This window comes from Labrus mixtus, chromosome 9 (genome assembly GCF_963584025.1).
Source record: "Labrus mixtus chromosome 9, fLabMix1.1, whole genome shotgun sequence".
In the NCBI taxonomy this organism is placed as follows: Eukaryota; Metazoa; Chordata; class Actinopteri; order Labriformes; family Labridae; genus Labrus; species Labrus mixtus.
The window spans coordinates 9,571,369-9,591,174 of NC_083620.1; the positions used below are offsets into that span (position 1 = coordinate 9,571,369).

General features: G+C 45.8%; 3 protein-coding genes across 5 annotated transcripts; 2 read left to right on the forward strand and 1 right to left on the reverse strand.

The window, feature by feature from the left end:
- Positions 1-288: 288 nt before the first annotated feature.
- On the forward strand, positions 289-4,109 carry scg2a (secretogranin II a). The gene is made up of 2 exons (XM_061045637.1): positions 289-416; positions 1,770-4,109. The coding sequence occupies exon 2, from the start codon at positions 1,778-1,780 to the stop codon at positions 3,608-3,610; it is 1,833 nt and encodes a 610-aa protein (XP_060901620.1). The 5' UTR covers positions 289-416; positions 1,770-1,777; the 3' UTR covers positions 3,611-4,109.
- ap1s3a (adaptor related protein complex 1 subunit sigma 3a) lies at positions 3,779-8,524 on the reverse strand. 3 transcript variants are annotated; one of them, XM_061045684.1, is made up of 5 exons: positions 8,383-8,524; positions 7,444-7,622; positions 6,020-6,128; positions 4,465-4,602; positions 3,779-4,352 (listed from the first exon to the last, which is right to left on the reverse strand). In XM_061045684.1, exons 1-5 carry the CDS (start codon positions 8,383-8,385, stop codon positions 4,317-4,319), a joined length of 465 nt encoding a protein of 154 aa, XP_060901667.1. In that variant the 5' UTR covers positions 8,386-8,524; the 3' UTR covers positions 3,779-4,316. The 3 variants fall into 3 exon arrangements, with proteins under 3 accessions (XP_060901667.1, XP_060901668.1, XP_060901670.1); XM_061045685.1 differs by having other exon boundaries at positions 4,430-4,602; XM_061045687.1 differs by having other exon boundaries at positions 4,426-4,602.
- On the forward strand, positions 8,499-19,803 carry dhrs12la (dehydrogenase/reductase 12-like a). The gene is made up of 11 exons (XM_061045658.1): positions 8,499-8,626; positions 9,278-9,390; positions 11,642-11,775; positions 12,537-12,619; positions 12,742-12,837; positions 13,603-13,684; positions 13,771-13,832; positions 14,572-14,676; positions 15,947-16,037; positions 16,178-16,315; positions 18,188-19,803. Exons 2-11 carry the CDS (start codon positions 9,335-9,337, stop codon positions 18,301-18,303), a joined length of 963 nt encoding a protein of 320 aa, XP_060901641.1. The 5' UTR covers positions 8,499-8,626; positions 9,278-9,334; the 3' UTR covers positions 18,304-19,803.
- The last annotated feature ends 3 nt before the right edge of the window (positions 19,804-19,806 follow it).

The following is a 19,806-nucleotide window of genomic DNA, read 5'->3' on the forward strand; positions in this document are numbered from 1 at the left end:
TGTCACCTTTTTTTTACACACACAACCAGAAACAGAACATGTCTCATCCTCAGTCCTAAAACTAAACGAACAAACATCTTGTTATGAGTGTATTCACTTCACCAGGAGCCGTTACGCAGACACTAAAAATGTGCTGCATGGGTTAGAACTAGTTTTTGTTTGGCTGACTCTAAATTAAGAGCGTGCGCGTGAGTGTATCGTGTGTGTGCGTGCATGGGATGTGTGTGTGTATGAGTGTATGGGATGTGTGTGTGTATGAGTGTGTTGCGTATCCCCTCGCTCTCTGACGCACGAGTCAGGTGGTTCCTCTAATAGCATGAGGAGCTGTCCGCGGTGCTGAAAACACACTCCCAGCGCGCGGCTGACAGAGACATGATCAGTTCGCTCACGAGCCTCGAAAGAAACTGATTTCAAAGGTAAGACTAAGTTGTTCTTGATCAAACGACCCACTTTACACTTCGGTGATTATTTCAACATGAGGGTGATTCTGATACATTGAGCCGCTGCTTTTCGTCGCGCGGAGGCTGATTGCCAACCTGATGCTCGGATGTAAAGGCGAAGAGGTTGCGTTTCCCGCAGTTTCTTTGTTCTCATTCCGTCGGAAAATAAATATCAAAATGTGCTTTTCTTTCTGTTCCCCGCGAGCGCAAGTTGTCTGCCAAGGGTTAATCAAAATTCATACACGAATAAGTGAAGTTTTGCAATTAAATTAACGCTGGAAAAACAGAATGAAGGAAGAAGTAAGCGTGCATATAGTTGAAAAAACAATCGTCGTATCGTCGCTTTAAGTTCTCTGATTTGCAGTTTTATGTTTTTCCATAATTTTTGATGATAATGTAATTAGCCTATATAAAAAATATCAACTTGATGCTATTAATCTTGCATGCATCATTTTCCTTAAATAAACATTTTTGCAGAATTTCAAGCAAGGATTTGTTTTTTCACGAGTTACAGAAAAAATGCTTAATTTGAGTTAAAAAAAAAAAAAACAGCATTAATTGGGTTCAGAGGTGATCGGCTGGGTTAAAGGAGAGGCTCCATGGAAACATCAGTCTTACCGGGTTACCTTGACAACGGGGCCGTGACTCACGGAGAGCAGCAATTTGGCGACTAATGAGATTTTCACGAGAGCTGCGTGCCACCGCTGCTGCTGGCAAACAGGCGGCGGGAGTCCAGAGTGATCTTCAAACAGAGACAACAGGCAGCGACGCGCTTTACCTTTCACCTCGTTTGCTGCATGTATCAGCTTAGGTCTGCTGCAAACTGTAAGAGCGAAATACTGAGGACTCAATAGAGGAGCAGACTCTTAACTTAACTATAATTAAAAGACAAGGGAGGAAAACTTGGGGTAGAGTCCAGTTCTGCCTGTTAAAAATAGGGTTTTCTTTTCCTTTTTTGCCAAGTGTTAACTGTTAATGGGATAATGTATTCATATAAACAGCAAGAGCTGATTTTAAAAAAAAGTGCCCTGAGATGACATTTGTGAAGATTTGGCGCTGTAGAGATACAAATTTGATTGACCGTGAATATTGCGGTATTTATTAATCCTAGATAACAGCAGTGCAAATGTCAACGGCACCCTGATATCCTGCCTTCAGATCAATCTCCCTGTCTCTCCGCTCCGTACTGCTATCATCAAATCAGACATTTAGGGTGATGATAAAAGCAAAAGACATTTAAGAAATGTCAGAGCGGAAAGTGATGCCAACCTGTTGGCTAAATGTTTGAAAGGTCAGTGTTGACGTGTGTATCTTTGTCTCCCTGTGCAGGCGTCACCATGCCATCACTCCACAAGACCGCCACCATGGGCAAACCTTTGCCCATCTGTTTGGCCAACCTCCTCTTATTCCACCTCTACCTCAGTTCCTTCTGCGTTGGCGTTCAGGGGGCGTCCCTCAGAGAGCATAGACTGAGAGGAAGTGAACCAGACGTCTACCAGGCTCCCAACGCCGACATGCTCAAAGCTCTGGAGTACATCCAAAACCTCCGTCAAAGAACCGGCATGGACTCCCAGCAGCACAGCCCCTTCGCTGCAGGGTACGATGCCAGCCGCGCGGATGATTCTGAGAAGCTGCAAGCCATGCTGAGGCTGGTTTCTAACCCTGCGCAGAGCGGCGAGGAACGGGAGGCAGAGGAGGAGGGGAGGGAAGACAAGAGTGAAGAGCTGCTCCAGGCTGTCCTCAGCACCCTCCAGCAAACAGAGAAGGCCTCAAGGCCGGCTTCACTTCACCCCAGCATGCAGCAGAAGCAGCATGGCATCAGGGCTCACAGGAAGCTGCCGCTTATGTTTGAGGACGAGGAAGAAGGTGAGGGCGATGAGGATGAAGAGAGGTCGGATCTGGAGCACGAGAGCCCCTTTAAACGCACCAATGAGAACGTGGAGGAGAAGTATACGCCCCAGAATCTAGCAACCCTGCAGTCTGTGTTTGACGAACTGGACAAGCTTACAAGCTTCAAGCCCATGCATAAGCGCCAAGAGGAGGAGGAGGACGATGGGGAGGAGGAGGATGAGGAGGGAGATGATGATATGTTTAATGTGAGGAACCTGGATCTGGCAGATTGGGGTCCACTGCAAGAGCAGGAGGAGGAAACAGAGGAAAAGGAGGAGGGGCAAAGGGAAGACAAACACGAGGCAAACCGAGGGCTTGATTATGTCGACGATGACGATGTGGACGATGACGAGGAGGAGGAGGAGGAAGATGAAAGCTACCCAGTCAAGAGGTCAAAAGATCCTGATGACGTTGCAAACCTGGTGGACTATTACCTCCTGAAGGTGCTGGAGAAAACAGAGGAAGAGGAACAGAAACGAGAGATAGAAGAGGAGGAGGAGAAGAGGAGAGCAGCTCAGACGCAGTACAGTGAAAACATAGATCCACGGGCCATTTACCAACTCATTCAGATCTCCCAGAAATACCAGATCCCACCCGAGGACCTGGTGGACATTTTCAAAACTGGGGAAAACAAAGAAAATGTACAAAAGAATGAATTATTCAGAGCAGGAAGCAAGCACCCTCAGATGTCCTTAAAGAAGACGCACAAGATCCCTGAAGCGACATTTTACAGCAGACACCAAAAGACCCCCGAGGAGCTGAGGAGGGAGGAGATATTAAACATCCTGGGGTTAGGGGGCGTGGGGGATCAGAGACCCGTCAGGAAGCAGTACAAAAGCCCTCCGTCACGACTTCACACTCTGCCTGCGGGGCGTTCAGGGGAATCCACTCCCACGCAGCAGCAGCAGCGGCGTCTCCCTCCCAGCTCTTTAAAGGGCGAATATGACGACAGCGTGGACGAGGATGAACTCGCAGCGTATTTGGCAGCTCAGATGCTGGCGCAGTATCAGAAACCTGCGTACAGTAACAACAAGAAGCAGAGCCAGAAGCGTGACGAGGTGGGACAGAGCACGACGGGCTCGCTCGAGCAGGCCATGCAGGATTATTTCACACAGATGGACTTTGATAAAAGCTCAAATGAAAAGAGACACACTGAGGACGATGAGAGGGGAGGGGAAACGCAAACGGCGGCCTTTGACAACGAGGAGCTGATGAGTTTGTTGAGCTTTCTGAACCCAGAGACAGAAGAGAGTGACGCCAACACCGCCCGAGGAATTTAAAAGCAGGCTGTAGATACATATACATAGATATAAATAAATATATATTGTTTTTTTGGTGAAGGGAGCGAGTGCAAATAAAAGTATTTTGAAGTAAAAACATGCAGTCGAGTTTAGTTTTTCTGTAGTTTTACAAAAGTTCTTATTCGTGAGCAGACATACGAGTGTGCAGACTTTCAATTTCATGCTTTTTTTTAATGAATCTGTTAGAAAACAGTACATGTGACTCACCAGCCTTACAGTTTAACAACACACACACATGCACACACACACACACCCGCACACACACGCGCGCGCGCGCACACACACACACACACACACACACACACACACACACACACACGCACACACACACACGCACACGCACACGCATCAACACACCCACACGACCCATATCAGTGTTGGACCCCCTGATTCACTTGTGTCTTTTTTGGTAACTCTTTCTTAAATGTGGTCGTATGTGACATACCTGAGGTTAATAAAGCATTGACTTTATTTTTTCCTTACTGTGTAGTGTTTCTTCATTTGCTCACTATCACACCACGATGTGCATCAACAGCGACAGCTCGTTCAAATATGATGACTTGAAATACGAGGCTATACAGGCACTTATAGGCGCAAACAACTCTTTAAAACTTCGTAATAAAAACGATGCAGGTCGATGAATCTTCCTGTCTTGAAACATAGGACATCTTCACTTCTCCGTGGCTCAGTAGGCAGGTTTGCTCATGTACTCCTCCATCGTCTGTGAGGAGAGGAGCAGAGTTACAGCAAACAGCAGAAACATAAAACCATTTCTATGACTAATAAGAACAAACCTACGTCCGCTAAGAGTCTTTCACACTGGCCTAAAGTACCTCCTGGAGTGTGTCGGCCTCCTCCATAGATGCAGCCACAGCAGCTTTCGACGTTTCTAGAACTTCTCCCCCCATCAGGAACTCGTCCAGGATGAAGTACGCCTTCTCAAAGTTAAAGATGATGTCCAGCTCACAAACCTGTGGCAGAATATCACACCAAGGATGAGGGAAAAAAAACACATTCCTTAAATGTATTTGTACAGAGCATCATTTTATCCATGAGAGAAGATGACCAACAACAAAGTCAGGCAACATGATGCAAATAGTTTTCCATAATCAGATGTAAAAGCTTCATTTCCATCTGTTCTTGTTATTGAAATAAATGGAGGTAATGATGCCTTATGGACACCAGGGGGAGTCAGATGGAGCCATAAACAGGACTTCAAGGCCTTGCAGCGTACTTTGTAAAAGGGATTTGCTTCTATATTTAATTTGAGGATTTTCTGGTTCACAGTAGACGCTTTAATACGATCACATCAAAGCCTGGGACTCTGTTTCTCATGTATGAAGGTAACAGTCAGTGGGGATTCTAGAGTCTGGTGGGGCCCTCAGCATGTCTGCCAGAGTCCTGACGCTTACTCCTCTTCCTCGTCTTTACTGTTCATTTCTTCTCTCCTGCAGACGGATAATTCCTCTCCATTTCTCTTTCTTGACTTTCATAAACAAACTTTAGTTTTCACAGCACTGATGCTGCAACACTCAGCAGGGCAACGAGAGTGAGTGCTGTCAGATGGGGCCCACTGAGGGAGGTTTCCTATTGTCATTACATCATTTTGCACATTTAGGGCCACTGCTTTGGTTTAAATCTGTGAGCCCTCAGGGGCCCTCATACTGGTCTGGGGCCCCATGCATGTGCCTCTGGTATCAGATCATATGTTAGCCAGCCTTTTTATTTTCAGTCTTTGGAGTGGTTGTCCTACAATCAGTGCACTGTACATGCAGGTACAGTATACCAACGTATTGTTCAGTCTCCAGAGGATATACCCTCTTCTAAATCTCCTCTGATTCACACCATCGATTGATTGACAATATTGAGCGGTATGCTGCATGTTTTACCTAGGACGGTGAAGGGATGACCCGCCCTACTCTGTCTCTGATTGGCTAGTACACAATGACTAAATATGCAGAAGTCTGACATGTCACTGTCGATATCAGACGTCATTTATCCTCTGCTGGACGGGACACTGAAAGAAAACAAACATTTGGGGTAAAAACTATACCCGCTTTACACCACCGCCTACAACCTTTCAGCAGATTTTTATTTTAGTGGAGTCTTTAGGCTCTAATGTGTCGGGCTTGTACAAAGCTGTGTTACACTGTGGGACACTCAGAGGAATGATAGAAGTAAAAAACAAAAGGAGAATTTGTTCATTCAAAGCGGTCCTTCCAGGTTAACATCTGTATAGTAAGTTATCTTTTTAAAACATGTGGTATCAAAGTTTCTAAACCTGTGACATTCTTAGCCTGCTCTCTTAATCGATTGTAACACAGATGAAGTTTACACCGAGTCCTTCGACCAACATGGAGGCGATGACATTCAGCTCTACGTACGTACATTGCCGAAGTATCGATCCAACAACTCGACATATCTGTGCAGCACCTCGAGGCTCAGCAGCTCGTTGTCCGAGGCCTCCAGACCGGCACAGAAATACAGGCTGGCATACCTGCGATTAAAAACAGGGAGAAAGGTTTGATGATTAATTTACACATGAAAAACAAACGACAAGAACAAGATTACCAGCGATGGGACCGAGCTGATCTAATATCTGTATTTAACTAAAATATACCCAGAATCCTGCTGCTCGCCTTCTTACACAATCTCTGTGACCACATCACCCCCCAGGGGCCAGCATGTTCTGACCATACACTGTAAATATTTATGTTTGAAGACGTCACCCGTCTGTTCCTGCAGGGGGCGCTGGAGTCTCATCGATGGCGGTCTCCATGCTGGAAATGCTGACTCAGTCTAACTTTCAGTCAACCTAACGACAGGCTGAGAGCTGGAACTGAGGCGGGTTTTAAGCCTCCTGACAAACAGTTACACCGCGCCCACCTGTCAATCAGGTCAGCTACACTCCTTATTGTGGATAACTCTTATCCTTCATCAAATCAAAACTGATGAGTCATCAAAACATTCACCCCCCCCATACAGTGTGTGTCGATCGAGACCTGAGCTAATCAGACCTATTTGTTTTTTGAACCAGGCTGTAAACATGTTAATCTCTGCTGTAAAAACAGGCTTTTTAGAATGGGTGTGTATGTGACTTCCTGTTCTTCTGCGGCCAGCCTCTAGTGGACACTCGAGGAACTGCAGGATTTTACACTTCAGCATCGGCTTCACTTTTCTACACCGGAGGTTGCTGCTTGGCTCTGACTGTCCGTGTTTGTTTACGTCCTCAGCTTGATGTATTTCAAAGAAAAGAAAGAGGCAGAAAGAGTTGTAGCTCAAGAACAAGCAGAGAAATGTTTATTCTACACGTGTTAGTAACTGATTTAAAGCTTTTTAAAGGTTCTGCATTCTGCCCTTCCTGTCTTCTCTGTCCACTTCCAGCTCCTTTACTTTTATGACTTATAAGAGACGTGTTGCACCATCGCTATCAGCGTCCCATGGGTGACCGAGGTCCTGTGCTGTGTGTTTAACCTCCCCCCTCCCCTTTATTATACCCAGGTCTTGTTAACCCTTTGTTTGCAATGGGTGTGTCAGTTTCTGTGTGCAGTTCGAAGCATTAGCAAAGACTTCAAACAAGTTCAGGTTGAAACAGATTCAACTGTTCTTCTAAAAAACAATTTGTCTTCAGACGATCACGAAAACAACGTTGACACTGCTGCACGCCGTGAAGCGCTCGTTTTGTCATGTGGGGAAGTGTGGACACCAGGAACGTGAGGAATACAAAGGAGAAATCCTTCCTGCATGTTATCCCATGTCCAGATAACACGTGTGATGAATTGGTGTAAACAAATAAAGACTGATTGATTGACCTCTTGTAAACGATCTTCAGGTCCCTCCACTGGATGAAGTTGCAGGAACGTGGTTGACGGGCCAATACCAACATCACCATGTCCCGTATCACCTTTTTCTTCTCCCTGTCCGTGTAGGCTGTGAACCATTTCTGCAGACGCAGCTTGCCCTGTCGGCTGAACAGCAACAGGAAGCGAATCTGGAGAGGAGAACACGAGAAAGGATGACTACAGAAACGGAGCAAGGAAACCAAACAGGAGGAACTGTTAGAATGTGTACTTTAATGCAGCTCGTGTGTACTGAAGCTTGTCAACAGAAGAAAACAAACACAAACATAAAAAGGAAGCAATGTGCAAACAAAGCCTGCAACAGAAACAATGCCTAACAACAGCTTTCAGAACTAGGAAAGAGAATCAGAGGTCGTCTTTATCACCCGGGGTGCAATTACACGTGAAAAACAAATGTTTGTGTTGTTGTGCAAGGGGCACTTTGCCCACAGGTGTGGCTGCACGCAGCAACAAGATCGAACCTGACATATGGAGAGAAGAAGGAGAGGTGCACCTTTAACACCTCTGCAGAGTCATTTGGGTTCAAACGCACCAGAGTCATATTTCACATTCATCTGACTGTTTGAAAACCATAAAAAGTGACATTTAAAAGACTGATCACAGCATTCAGGGCGATTAGCATGACTGTACATGTCATAAGCAAACATAAGAACAAGACTTTCAGCCCTTTTTAAAGCTGTTTGATGAATCTTACATTCACTCTGCAGTGTTTTCCACATGCTGAGCTTCATGAATGATGGAATAACATCAGACATTTGATCAGGAAAGTCACTACTAAAGGGCTAAAGAAAGAGGACACACAGCTATTGGCTTACATTGCACACTGCAGTAAATCAGCTTTTATCAACATGGATGATAAAGTAAAACAACGAGCTCAGGTAAGAGACTCACCATTCTGCCACAGCTCTCCGAGAGAAGTCGCGAGCACTGCGATCCTTCCGCCTCACGTCTCTCTTCAATACTTGAAGCCTTCTTTATTCTTGCTCATGCTTGTTGTGCATCGCAGTCGACATTGTTGCTCGTCCCAGAAATCAGTGCGCACACACCTTCTCCCGGTGAACGCCTCGCCCCGCCGCTGTCCGCCGGCTGATTGGCTGCGGAGGAGCCTCACTGCAAACTGCCCTCAGAGGGACAGGTGAGTCCCACAGACTGTAAATATGAAGGTATATCTGCACAGGAAGAGTACATTTACAGAAGCAGATAACTCCAGGTGATATCACTCAGACTGAAGTTGGAGGGCTTCCGGTTTTGTCCCAGTTTCCCAGAGGCATTATAGTACATCTATTACAGCTCTATTTAAAGTGTTGATTCAACTTTCAGGGCACTGACCTCTTGAATCAGAAAGTGTCACATACAAGTGAATATTTTGTAACAAATCTCTTTATTTTTCACATTTAAAAATGTCAATTTACCAAAATAAAAGCCAACTATTATTTTTGTTTTTCAAATAAGAAACGGAGTTAAACTTCAAACAATGACGTCATCCACAGCTGGTCAAAGCTGTGACTCTGTGCTCTTTATTTGAGGTGTTAATTGTAACTGTGATCTAAATGTAAAATAAACTTAATGTACCCGTTTGGTTTTGTTACTACATCCTTCTTTGCAATAATGGCCTCGAATTGCATTTTACTGTAGGTTAAAAAAAACGGATGCCTGCAGACCTCCGTGCTGCCGCTGGGGGGGGGGGGGGGGGGGGTAGGGTTAGGGTTAGGGGGGAGAGACTGAGGAGGGGTTCAGTTGTTCAGTGATGTTAATTCATCGCAGATTCACGTGGTTTGTGGTCCAGGCTTAAAGCGGGAGGAGAGAGCTCAGCACAGCGAGAGGCTTCCCAGAGCACAACAGCATGTCTCTGTACCGAAACTCCGCCTGGTTCGTGAAGGGACTGACCGAATTCACCAGGTAAGAGGACACCTGTGTGTGCCGCCCTGCAGGCTGCAGACACCACTTCTAGACTTCTGTGCTGCTGTGCGTCCTGTGTGCATCCTCCCGTGTGTGTGTGCGCTGGAATTAGTATTACTTCTAAACGTGAAGAGGAGCGATTAGAGCTTCATTAAGTTATTAAATGCATCGTAGCCTGAACAGAAAATGTGAAATGTAGGGATTGTATCCGCCTCATGCTGAATCTAATGTAGAACTGTATAGAGTGTTTTAACAGGAAGGGGCTCAGGTTGAAGTCAGTTTGGAGCAGCTGAAACACAATAAATCCTACAGATGAGCTCAGATGGATACTGGTCTTTAGGAGACTCATACAGAAATCAGCAGACTGAATAAAAACAGTAAAGATGAACGGATCAATCTTTGTAAAAAAGGATATAAAGTCAGTGTATTGATGAATCTGATTTGCAGAGGGGATGAAGGACTTTCAAAGTGAACACATCTTTGTTGAATTCTTATCGTTTGAGGATTGTGATTCAATTCCTGTATCTGAAATGAGAAAAATGACGCATACCAGCCAGTGGTCTTTATAAAGAAACTAGAGGTGAAGAGGATCAGATACGGCATAGTACCACGTAGTGTTGTAGACCACACTAACCGAGACCAAGACATCCTGAGACCAGAGTGAAGTTCAAGACCAAGGCAGGGCGAGACCGAGTCAAGACCAAGACCAAGGCAGGGCGAGACCGAGTCAAGACCAAGACCAAGGCAGGGCGAGACCGAGTCAAGACCAAGACCAAGGCAGGGCGAGACCGAGTCAAGACCAAGACCATACATATCTCTGAAAAATCATCATCTTGTGTGCAGGGGGCGAGTCCCTCACTTAGACCGTAACACCAGGAAGGCTGCGTCTGGGGGATAAAAAGTTATTTGTTCTTTTAAAAAGAGGCGTTTTCCTTCTTATCACAACAATGATGTTAAAATAGCCAAATATATCACAATTCTCAGCATAAAACAAAATGTTTAAAAGTGTGATTATATGGTATGATGGGGCCTCTGGTGATTCCCACCCCTGTAAGTGGGACGGCTTGGGATAAAGTGAAACCCAAAGATGTAGAGAAACAGGCGGAAGACTTATCTGCTCTCTGGCGTCTATAGTTCAAAGTTTAAAATAAAATTGTGTGTCATGATCATTCAGTAATATCCACCTTATGACATCACACTTTGACCTTTGTTACCGTTCCTTTGAGCTGTTTGACTCTTCCTGTTTCTGTGCTTAACTTACTGTCCTAACCTTCCAGCTACAGGAAGGGCCTTACTTTATTTCAAAATGAAAGCACACAACAAGTAAAGAACCCTCAATCTCTCAACGGTCTAACTAATGGTAATGGATTACAACCTTGTTAGGAGGTCATATGAGGTTAGAGGAGGTCAAAGTTATTTAAAGGTTTCGATATAAGAAAGTGTGCCATTCATATAATCACTGACTGGAAATGTCACCGACCTGCAAAGTGTTTTTGAGTATTTCTGATGTATGAATTGACAAAATGACTCAGCAGGGCCCGTTTAGGACCACCAGTCGGTCGTTCAAACACAACGGGCCTCACACGCGCCATCAGTCCTATCTGATGTATTGCTGCCCGAAGGCGCCTTTCCTCATCACAATGCAGCCCTCCAAGTTGTGTGAAGAGGTGCTTTTGTGATTGTTTCCCTTCGCCCCTTTGTTCTGTGTTATCTTTACTGTGGTCGAGCGGCCCGGCAGCCCGCTCTGACCCTGCACTAATGGCTCTCTGCATGACACCATGGAACAGAGCGGCCATTTAGCCTCACTTTACCCCCCCTTGCCTTCCCTTTATCCTCCCCCCCCCCTTCAGCCACTCTTAACAATAGCATCTATGACAAAGGGGCCAATTGAAGACCTCAGTGCCACCGAGGACACACACAGACGCACACCGATCCTGTTGTCCCCCTCTGTAGTTTCACCCCGAAGCCGTTCTCTTCAGAGATGATGCCAGGCACGCTCGAGCGCGTCATTGTGTCTGTACAGTGAAGCTGTGAAGAGATGTACAGTGACCAGACTGACCCCCCAACACTGACCCCCAACACTGACCCCCTCTGACCCGAACACACACACACACACACGTTCTCTCTTAATATCTTTAGATTCACTAGAGTCCTCGCCCTGAGTTGGAAGAACACAGCGGATGTGTTAAAGACATGTAAATGGCGAGGCTGCTGATGTCATCATAATTTCAGCACGTGTCTGAATTTACAGGTCAGCCTTCCTGACAGCATCCAAGAGGTTTGTGGAGAAGGACCTGGAGGTGTCCATGGCTGGACGTGCGTTCATGATCACAGGAGCCAACAGTGGCATTGGGAAAGCCACTGCCATGGCGATCGCAAAGAAAGGTATCGACCCTAAAGCCTGTGTGTCCTCATTAACCCTGCTGTTACATAATGCACTTTCTTTAATACTAATAGGACATGATCCTTGCGCAGTATATGAAAGTATTGAAACGTTAGGGATCTGACACTTCCGTTATCTAATCTCCATGAACACATATCTGCGTGCAAGTTCAGCTCACATCTGTGATCTCAAATTTCCTCTTCAGCCATGAATCTGCTCGATGCTGTCACTGCCACCTTCCCCTCAGGAAGCAAAATCTGAATGTCAGAGGACGAGTTGGGGAGGCGAGTTGGGGAATTAACGACACACTGCACTTGTTACAAGACGAGGAACCAATTAAGTTAAGCCTTGGTTTTCTTAAAGGTGGCAGAAGAACCTCCAAAAACACCTACTGATTCTATAAAAATGAGAGACAGACAGAAACTGGAGCCAAAAGTCAATGAACAGGAACACACACACAAAACTGAGATTCTCATTCAAACAGAAAACACAGAAAGCCGACTGATGGCGTCGACTCTCTGGAGACACAGAAACTTCCACCTCCCTATAAAAGCACCGAGCCCAGCTGATCGCCATCAGCCGTCAGCTGAGGTAGAACACCACAGGTGTAGTCAGTCGCTCCTGATGAGCGAGGAAACCAAACAATCTCCCAGCTGATGGGAGTGTTAAGATCGTGATGCATCACAAAAAGTCGACAACAAGTCCAACAGTAATGTTCTCCTCTTCAGCCGGTAAAAAGTGAAATACTCTTTCTGTGTCACAGGGGGAACGATCCACATGGTGTGCAGGAACAAGGACAAGGCGGAGGAGGCAAGGGCTGATATCGTCAAGGAGACAGGAAACAAAGTATGATATGACTCACCTCTGGACAGAAATCTTAAATAACACAGGGACGGTCCACATTTCAAATCAGTCTGGTGATCCAAACATAAGATTTTCATCGATCTCACCGCCTGGTTTCTTTGTAGGAGGTTTACGTCCACATCCTGGACCTCTCTGAGACCAAGAAGGTCTGGGAGTTCGCCGAGGGCTTCAAGAGGAAGTTCAAGGCCCTCAATGTTCTGGTGGGTTACCTGAGGTTTTTTTTACATTAAAAAATACATCGATTATATATCGACATGTTCACTCAGAGACCACACCAAGAAAGATATGGAATAGTTTATTGTGATATGCATGATAGAGATCAAGATGATGGGAAATTATAAGGGCCGATAGATTAGGGGATGAGCGTAAGGGTAGAAGGGTTGAGGGATGAGGGTACAGACGAGGGATGAAGGAATGAAGGTAGGGGTTGAGGGTAAAGGTGGAGGAAGGAGGGATGTGGGATGAAGGGATGAAGGTACATTTTTACAGATTAAGGGATGAGGGTAAGGTTCGGGGGATTTTGGATGAAGGGATGAGAGTAGAGGTCGAGGGCTGAATGGATGAAGGGATATGGGTAAGAGAGAGAATAATTTGCGGTTGAGGTTGGATGGACGTAGAAGAAGAAAGATGGACTGGTGCTGGCACGACATGGGGAAACCATATTCATCATATTTACATTTTACACTTTGTTGGTGTTAACATTGGTTTTGTATTGCACACACCTCACCTTGGTCAGGTTATTTTTTTTTGTAACCTAATTAGTTCAATAACTTGATGGTGGCGGTCACATGTCAGTCTCTTCAGAAATGGAGGGGTCGATATCTGTGAGAACCTCTAGCTGCATGTGGGGCCCTCTTAGACTCAGTCTGGGTCCAAGAGTACGGCCCTGTTTCCAAAAATAGAAGTCTGAACCCTGGTCAAATAAGTCCTTTGGGAAAACTCTAGAATTGTCCTTCCTGTTTCAGATCAATAACGCCGGCGCCATCATGAGTCAGAGGGATGTGAACACTGAGGGGCTCGAAAAGAGCTTCGCCACCAATGTCCTAGGTACGTAAAATGTTAAGGTGGAGAGTGAAAACAAATTTAAATTGAAGAAAGATGGCGGAAGGAAAATCTTTTTTAATGTCCACCAGGTGTTTACATCCTCACTAAGAGTCTCATCCCGCTGCTGGAGAAGAGCGCAGATCCCCGAGTGGTGAGTCCGAGAGAAACTAAATGTGTGTGTGTCAGAATATCTCTTCATTTGTTCCTTCTATTCTCACCGTTCATAAACACAACATAATGCAGTACTGGTCATCATAAATCCACCATTTTAATGAGTAATGAATGAGGTTGTGACAGCAGATTGTGGCTGTTTCATAGTTCATAGCTGCCCACGCTAATGGGCCCCTCTCTGGAAGGGCTCGGGTGTCTCGGGCTTTGTCACTCCATGTTTACGGTGAGGCAGACTCAGAGGGCAGAACAAACACCTAGCTGTGGGAGTGTCACCCACCTGGGGGAGGGGTTACTGCCCTTTGTGATGTCATGAAGGGAAAATCTCCAAACGGCCTGTTTGAGCACACATTTTCTGAAAAGTGGAGCAGGCAAAAGACGGAGAGGATGGACTTTTCTTAACATTGGGGGGTTTATTGACAGACTAGAGACACATATTAGAGTTAGAGGAACATGGTGAAGTGGATTCTTTATAATATTTGACCTTTAAGATAGCTGTGAGGAGAATATTTTTTCCAAATATTGGAAACGTTTCTATTCTAGTCGTCCATTAGTCGAAACCCTGATCTGTTTTTATTATTTAAAAATCAATTTGCAGCATCGTGTAAGTGTGTATGCATTTGTGTTTGTGTGTTTTTGTGAATGCGTCAGTAGCGATCGAGGTTTGAGGAGATTTGATATCATGCCTGTACTCACTTGTGTCTCCGTTGGTGACTGCTCAGATCACGGTGTCATCAGGGGGGATGCTGGTGCAGAAGCTGCGGACAGGAAATCTGCAGTCTGAGAGAGGCCGCTTCGACGGCACCATGGTCTACGCCCAGCACAAAGTAAGAACTCCATCTGAAACTGTCCAAATGTCCAGCTTTAAAGTCCCTGGGTTTGTAAGGACACCGACAAGAATATAAAAGTAATATCTACTTTAGGAGGTGTAAGCATGTTAACAAGATGAAGGGTAGATACAGTTTGTCAAAGATACTGTTAGTGATCTGCGCCTTTTCTTGACCTCTGACTCGCTGTACGGTATTTCTCTGAGACCAATTTTCTGAGGTCTGAATAACAGAGCTACCAAATGTATCGTAAACAGTCTGTAAAGACAGATGCTGGTGTTTGTATCTGACTGGTCCAGATTGTTATTGTCTTACAACTTCACTGAGAGAGTAAGAAGTTACTTTTAGAAAAGGAAGGGCCATTGCATTACTCTCTTTAAAGACCTCTGTATACGGGAATCAAGTCGTGTTGTTGATCAGTTCAAGTCCAAATCTCGACCGACATTTGAGTACAGAGTATTGAGATTCTACATATTGAGTTAAGGATATGCGTAGCCACTACCCTCTACAGGTTGAAACCAGGCTACAGCAATCAAATCTTTTGGCTGATCTGGAGGCCGGTGTGACAGATGTCGTACCAGCTTTAATCACCAAACCCTTAAAAAAAAAGAACCACGTTAGCTGACGCCGCAAACTGTGAAGTCATCTTGATCGAGAGAATCAAGCAGATTGATTTGACCTGAAATCTAAGCGGCTTGTTGTGAAATACGGCGATCTTGAAGTGCAAAAACAGGGCTATTTCTTTAAAAATGGTAAAGCAAACGTTCAAATCCTCTAGGGGGCAGTGTGATATTTCCCGTGAATCAGAGTGGTCCTCCATTCTCTCCCGCCCCTCCCTGTCGGCTGTCTCAGCACTCGCTGTCTGGGCTAACGGTTCAAGCTGACACAGCTCTGGACCGCCGTGGTCGCGGCCTACACGAGACTCTGGAGGACAGAAGTCCTCGATTTCTGTCACAAAAGTGTCATCGCTGCTTCTCGAGTAGTCGCTCATAAACTTAAAGTGCGTGTGTTGCACAGTCTGTAAGATGATGCTATCGGCACGAAGGTGTGAGTGGGCGTGTCTTATGCCCCCTCCGCCCCGCCCACGTCCAAGGGTAGATGCACTTAAGCTGAAACTCAGGGGTTTAGTTACCCTTTAGCAGAATCAGATTTACCTTGCAGAAACCGTTCACAGGAGCTGCTGGTCTACGTCAGCTTCCATCTGATAGTTTACATGGTACCTTGTTGGTTCTGATTTTGTTTTTCACTGTGTGTGTGTGTGTGTGTGTAGAGGCAGCAGGTGGTGATGGCAGAGCAGCTGGCCAAGACTCACACTAACATCCACTTCTCCGTCATGCATCCCGGCTGGGTGGACACTCCAGGTGCGTCCGGTTCACCTTCACTCACTACATGGAGAACAAACTGTCGTCACCTCCCGGACTAGTGTAATGAAATAGCTCTCACTTCACTGTCACTTCCTAACACTAAATCAACTTTGTTTCTCTCCCTCCCTCTGCGTCAGCGGTGGCCAACGCCATGCCAGACTTCCATCGCTCTATGAAGGACAGTCTGCGTACCCCGGATCAGGGCGCTGACACGGTGGTCTGGCTTGCTGTCTCGGAGGCTGCAACCAAAAACCCCAGTGGACACTTCTACCAGGGTACTTGAAATCAGTCTTTGTCGTTATAACTCACCTGCTTATCTTTAAGGGGTCAGTATCGCCGTTTTCACATATGCACTCTGGATAATATCCAGATCATTTCAGGAGCACTGCTCCGGATATTCTCCTGACCTGTCTGTTCACACATGCGCCTCACAGCAGGAGACTATCCCTGTCAGAGGGGAAGGGGGGCGGGGTTGGGTGGGGGGGGGTCTCCTGAGGTAAGATGTGATGTAAAAAAACAACGCGGAAGTAGCGGACAAAGCAGCAGAGTCCTCTTTATGACGCTGTAATGAGAATATTTGTCTTTACATCAATGCTACGTGTAGTTGAACAGAATCTCAATCTGAACTAAAGAGTGGAGAAGAACATACTGGAGAACAGGAAACATAATGCAGCAGGTTCATTAGAGCACGGAGATCGTAGAGGTGGCGTGCAGACAGTCTACAGGGAATAAATGTCACCACCCCCGCCAGGTGAATTCTCCTGATTATATCCTGCTGCGTTCTAACATCAGCCCACTCTGACTTACTGAGGAAAAAATCTTCTGGGTCTAGCAGGAGAAGAGCGAAAAATGTGTCTGTTTGCGTTCACATATACAGCCCCTCTGTGAAATCTGAGTTTTTCAGGAAAGGGTTTGTATGTTTGACCCTCTAGACCAGTGGTTTCAACTGGTGTCACCTCAACTAAAAATGGTGCAGACAGAACAGAACATCGCATTGAGTATGGCACGGTACGGATGGCCAGTGTGACCGCGCCCTAAGACAATATCACATACAACAGTTGTCTGACTTGAATGTCTTAAACAGGTTTAAAGCAGTTTGGGCTTTAAGAGGAGAGGAGACGAGTGGAGACTGAATTATGTGTTTGTCAGTTGTGGGTCGACATGGTGTGTGTGTGTGTTCGAGGGTTTGGCCTGTGTCCATTGCAGCTGGAGTGGGCTGCTTTTGGTGCCAGATACTGTCTCTATGAGAGCACACACTAATGCACTCCGGTGAGAAAACACACACACACACACACACACACACACACACACACACACACACACACACACACACACACACACACAGCCTTTTCTGTGTTGTAAGACGATGATGCCTGGTGTCCTTGTTTAATAATCTTAGCGGATCGTACGACCTTGCTGCTTTCAATGGAGCATACGAGTGTGAAGACGTGGAGACGGCGACGTGATTGAGTCGTGATAGGAGAAGAGATCAGGACTTTGATTTAGTTGCATTATGGTCGGGCTTTTTCTCTGCAGCTTTAACACATGTTGACACTAAGAGCCTTCACTGTGACAGGAGTCAGTGATGCCGCTGATACGGGTCGGTGCCTTATGGATTTAAATTATTTAAATGTTCAAGTTATCGTTCCATTCTTCTGGTGACTTAAACTAGTGAATACAGGGAGCGTAGAAAACATAGAAAAGCAGGTGTGTGGGTGTGGCTTACATGGAAACCACACCCAGAAGACGGGTAAAAGGTACACCAGGATACCGTCGGAGACCTGTGACGGTATGAAACGACTGATCTTCCCGCAAAAAGTGTAGTGTAGTTTCAGTTTAATCGGCGGGAACCACAGAGACCATCATTGCGCCCCCATCATCCTTTGCACTACGCTCGCTGCCTTAGTACAGCGAAGGCACAGTGGTTATTTGCGAGTCAGTACAGAGAGACGAATCTGAAACTGTGAATGTTGCAGCCCCCCCTGGAGACCTCCAACAAGTGGTCTTGAGACTGCTCTTGAGTACTATCCAGATACTAAGAAATAGCACTCTCTCTTAAGACGGGTTTCTCATTTAATGTGGCCCTAATGCTCCTTTGTATCCATGGAAACGCCCTAAGGGTTAATATTTGTGTTTTTGTGCCACAGACAGAAAGATAGCGTCTGCCCACCTGCCACTGGCCTGGACCCGCAACTCCCCGCTGGAGGAGCAGAAGTTAATGTCTCTCCTGGAGGACCTCGCCAAGACGTTCCAGCCACACTGAGGCCGCAAGACGTTTCTTCTTCTCTGTTTTTTTAACAGTTCACCAACAACACTAACAGCAACAACAAAGTACTCACCGAGGCTGGGCTTGATGTCTCATCCCGATGTCGATGACGAAAGCGATCCGGGTCCGTTTATCCAAAGCGTTTTAAAAAAACGGGACAAACGTCAGGACACACTGCGTTTCAAGCCTCACATGACCTGATCAAACTTTACCTGTAATGTTTAAAACTATTTATACTAAAACAGATTCTCTGTGAGCTTAGCCTGACTGAACACTAAACAACAACATGTTATCAAGTGTTTGATGGCGATGCTGCCTTTAAACGTTAGCGTGCTAACAGAGAGAGCACCTTTAAAAACACGCGGCGTGTTACTGTGACTTTAAGGAAGTTGTCAATCAGATGGGAATCTGATGTGACCGAAGTCACCGACGCACATCGCAGTATTAATTATTCACGTCGCCATTTGTGGGTTCAGTCTCGATGGCTTACAGATGTGAGTTAAAAAAAAAAAAAAAGCGACAGAGGAGAACTTTGATTTGTCGAGCACTTTTTTTGGAAGGAAGGTCAGATTGGTTTTAATTTAATGCACATTCTCGCTTTCTACATTGCTGCTTTTATGACCTTGTTACATAAATACTAATCACATCAGGGGGACCGCTACATCCTGGAGGACGGAGTGGAGGGAGAATCCGTTGAGCACAGATTAAGATCTAGAAATCTTTTTTGAACACATCAGGGATGGGCCACGTTAATACCAAGGTTGAAATACGCACAGTAGATTTTTGTCTCCGCCTTGAGAGAGTCGAGGGCTGTAAGTGGTCCCCCGGCCGCAACTTTCCCCCCTTCTGCGATGTAGAGTTAAATCCACGTTGTCTGCATGTGACTGTTCTCTGTCCGTTAGCGTAGCTTTCATACGTTAGCATTCTGCTTCTGGTGTCTGTGAGGAACCCGGCGGCTTGATTCATCGTCCACTTTGTTTGCATGTTCCTCATCGTCCGTGTTCAGTCAGACTCCATCACCTACACCCTTCAAATCAGTCGGTTAATGAATCAATTTGATAACCATGAAGGCTCATCAGACATCAGGTGGGTCTGTGTAGAATAACTGATCGTAACCTTTGGTTGAAATAACTGTCAGTCCTAACGCCGTCACATTGGAGGTTCAAACGCTCATCAGCTGTCCTCTGTGTTTTCAGTATCGTGTCTCACAAACGTTCTGATGACAGCATGCCTTGTTCTTCTTGTTCGCCTGCTAAATATAACGTGACCACGATATTCCTGAGCGAGTGACGAGTGAAACGTGGGACACGTCACAGTCATGGCGACGCTCTCCTCCTGCTGCAGATTGAAGTGCTCTCTGTGTTAGCCGTTAGCTTCATTAGCTTCAGCAGCGTAACTACTTCTTCATGACTCAGTAAAATCGGTTTGAAAAGCTCCTCTCTGACTTTGACTCGTCTTTCTTGTAAAATGTCAGTTTGAATAAAGATAAAATCACTTCAG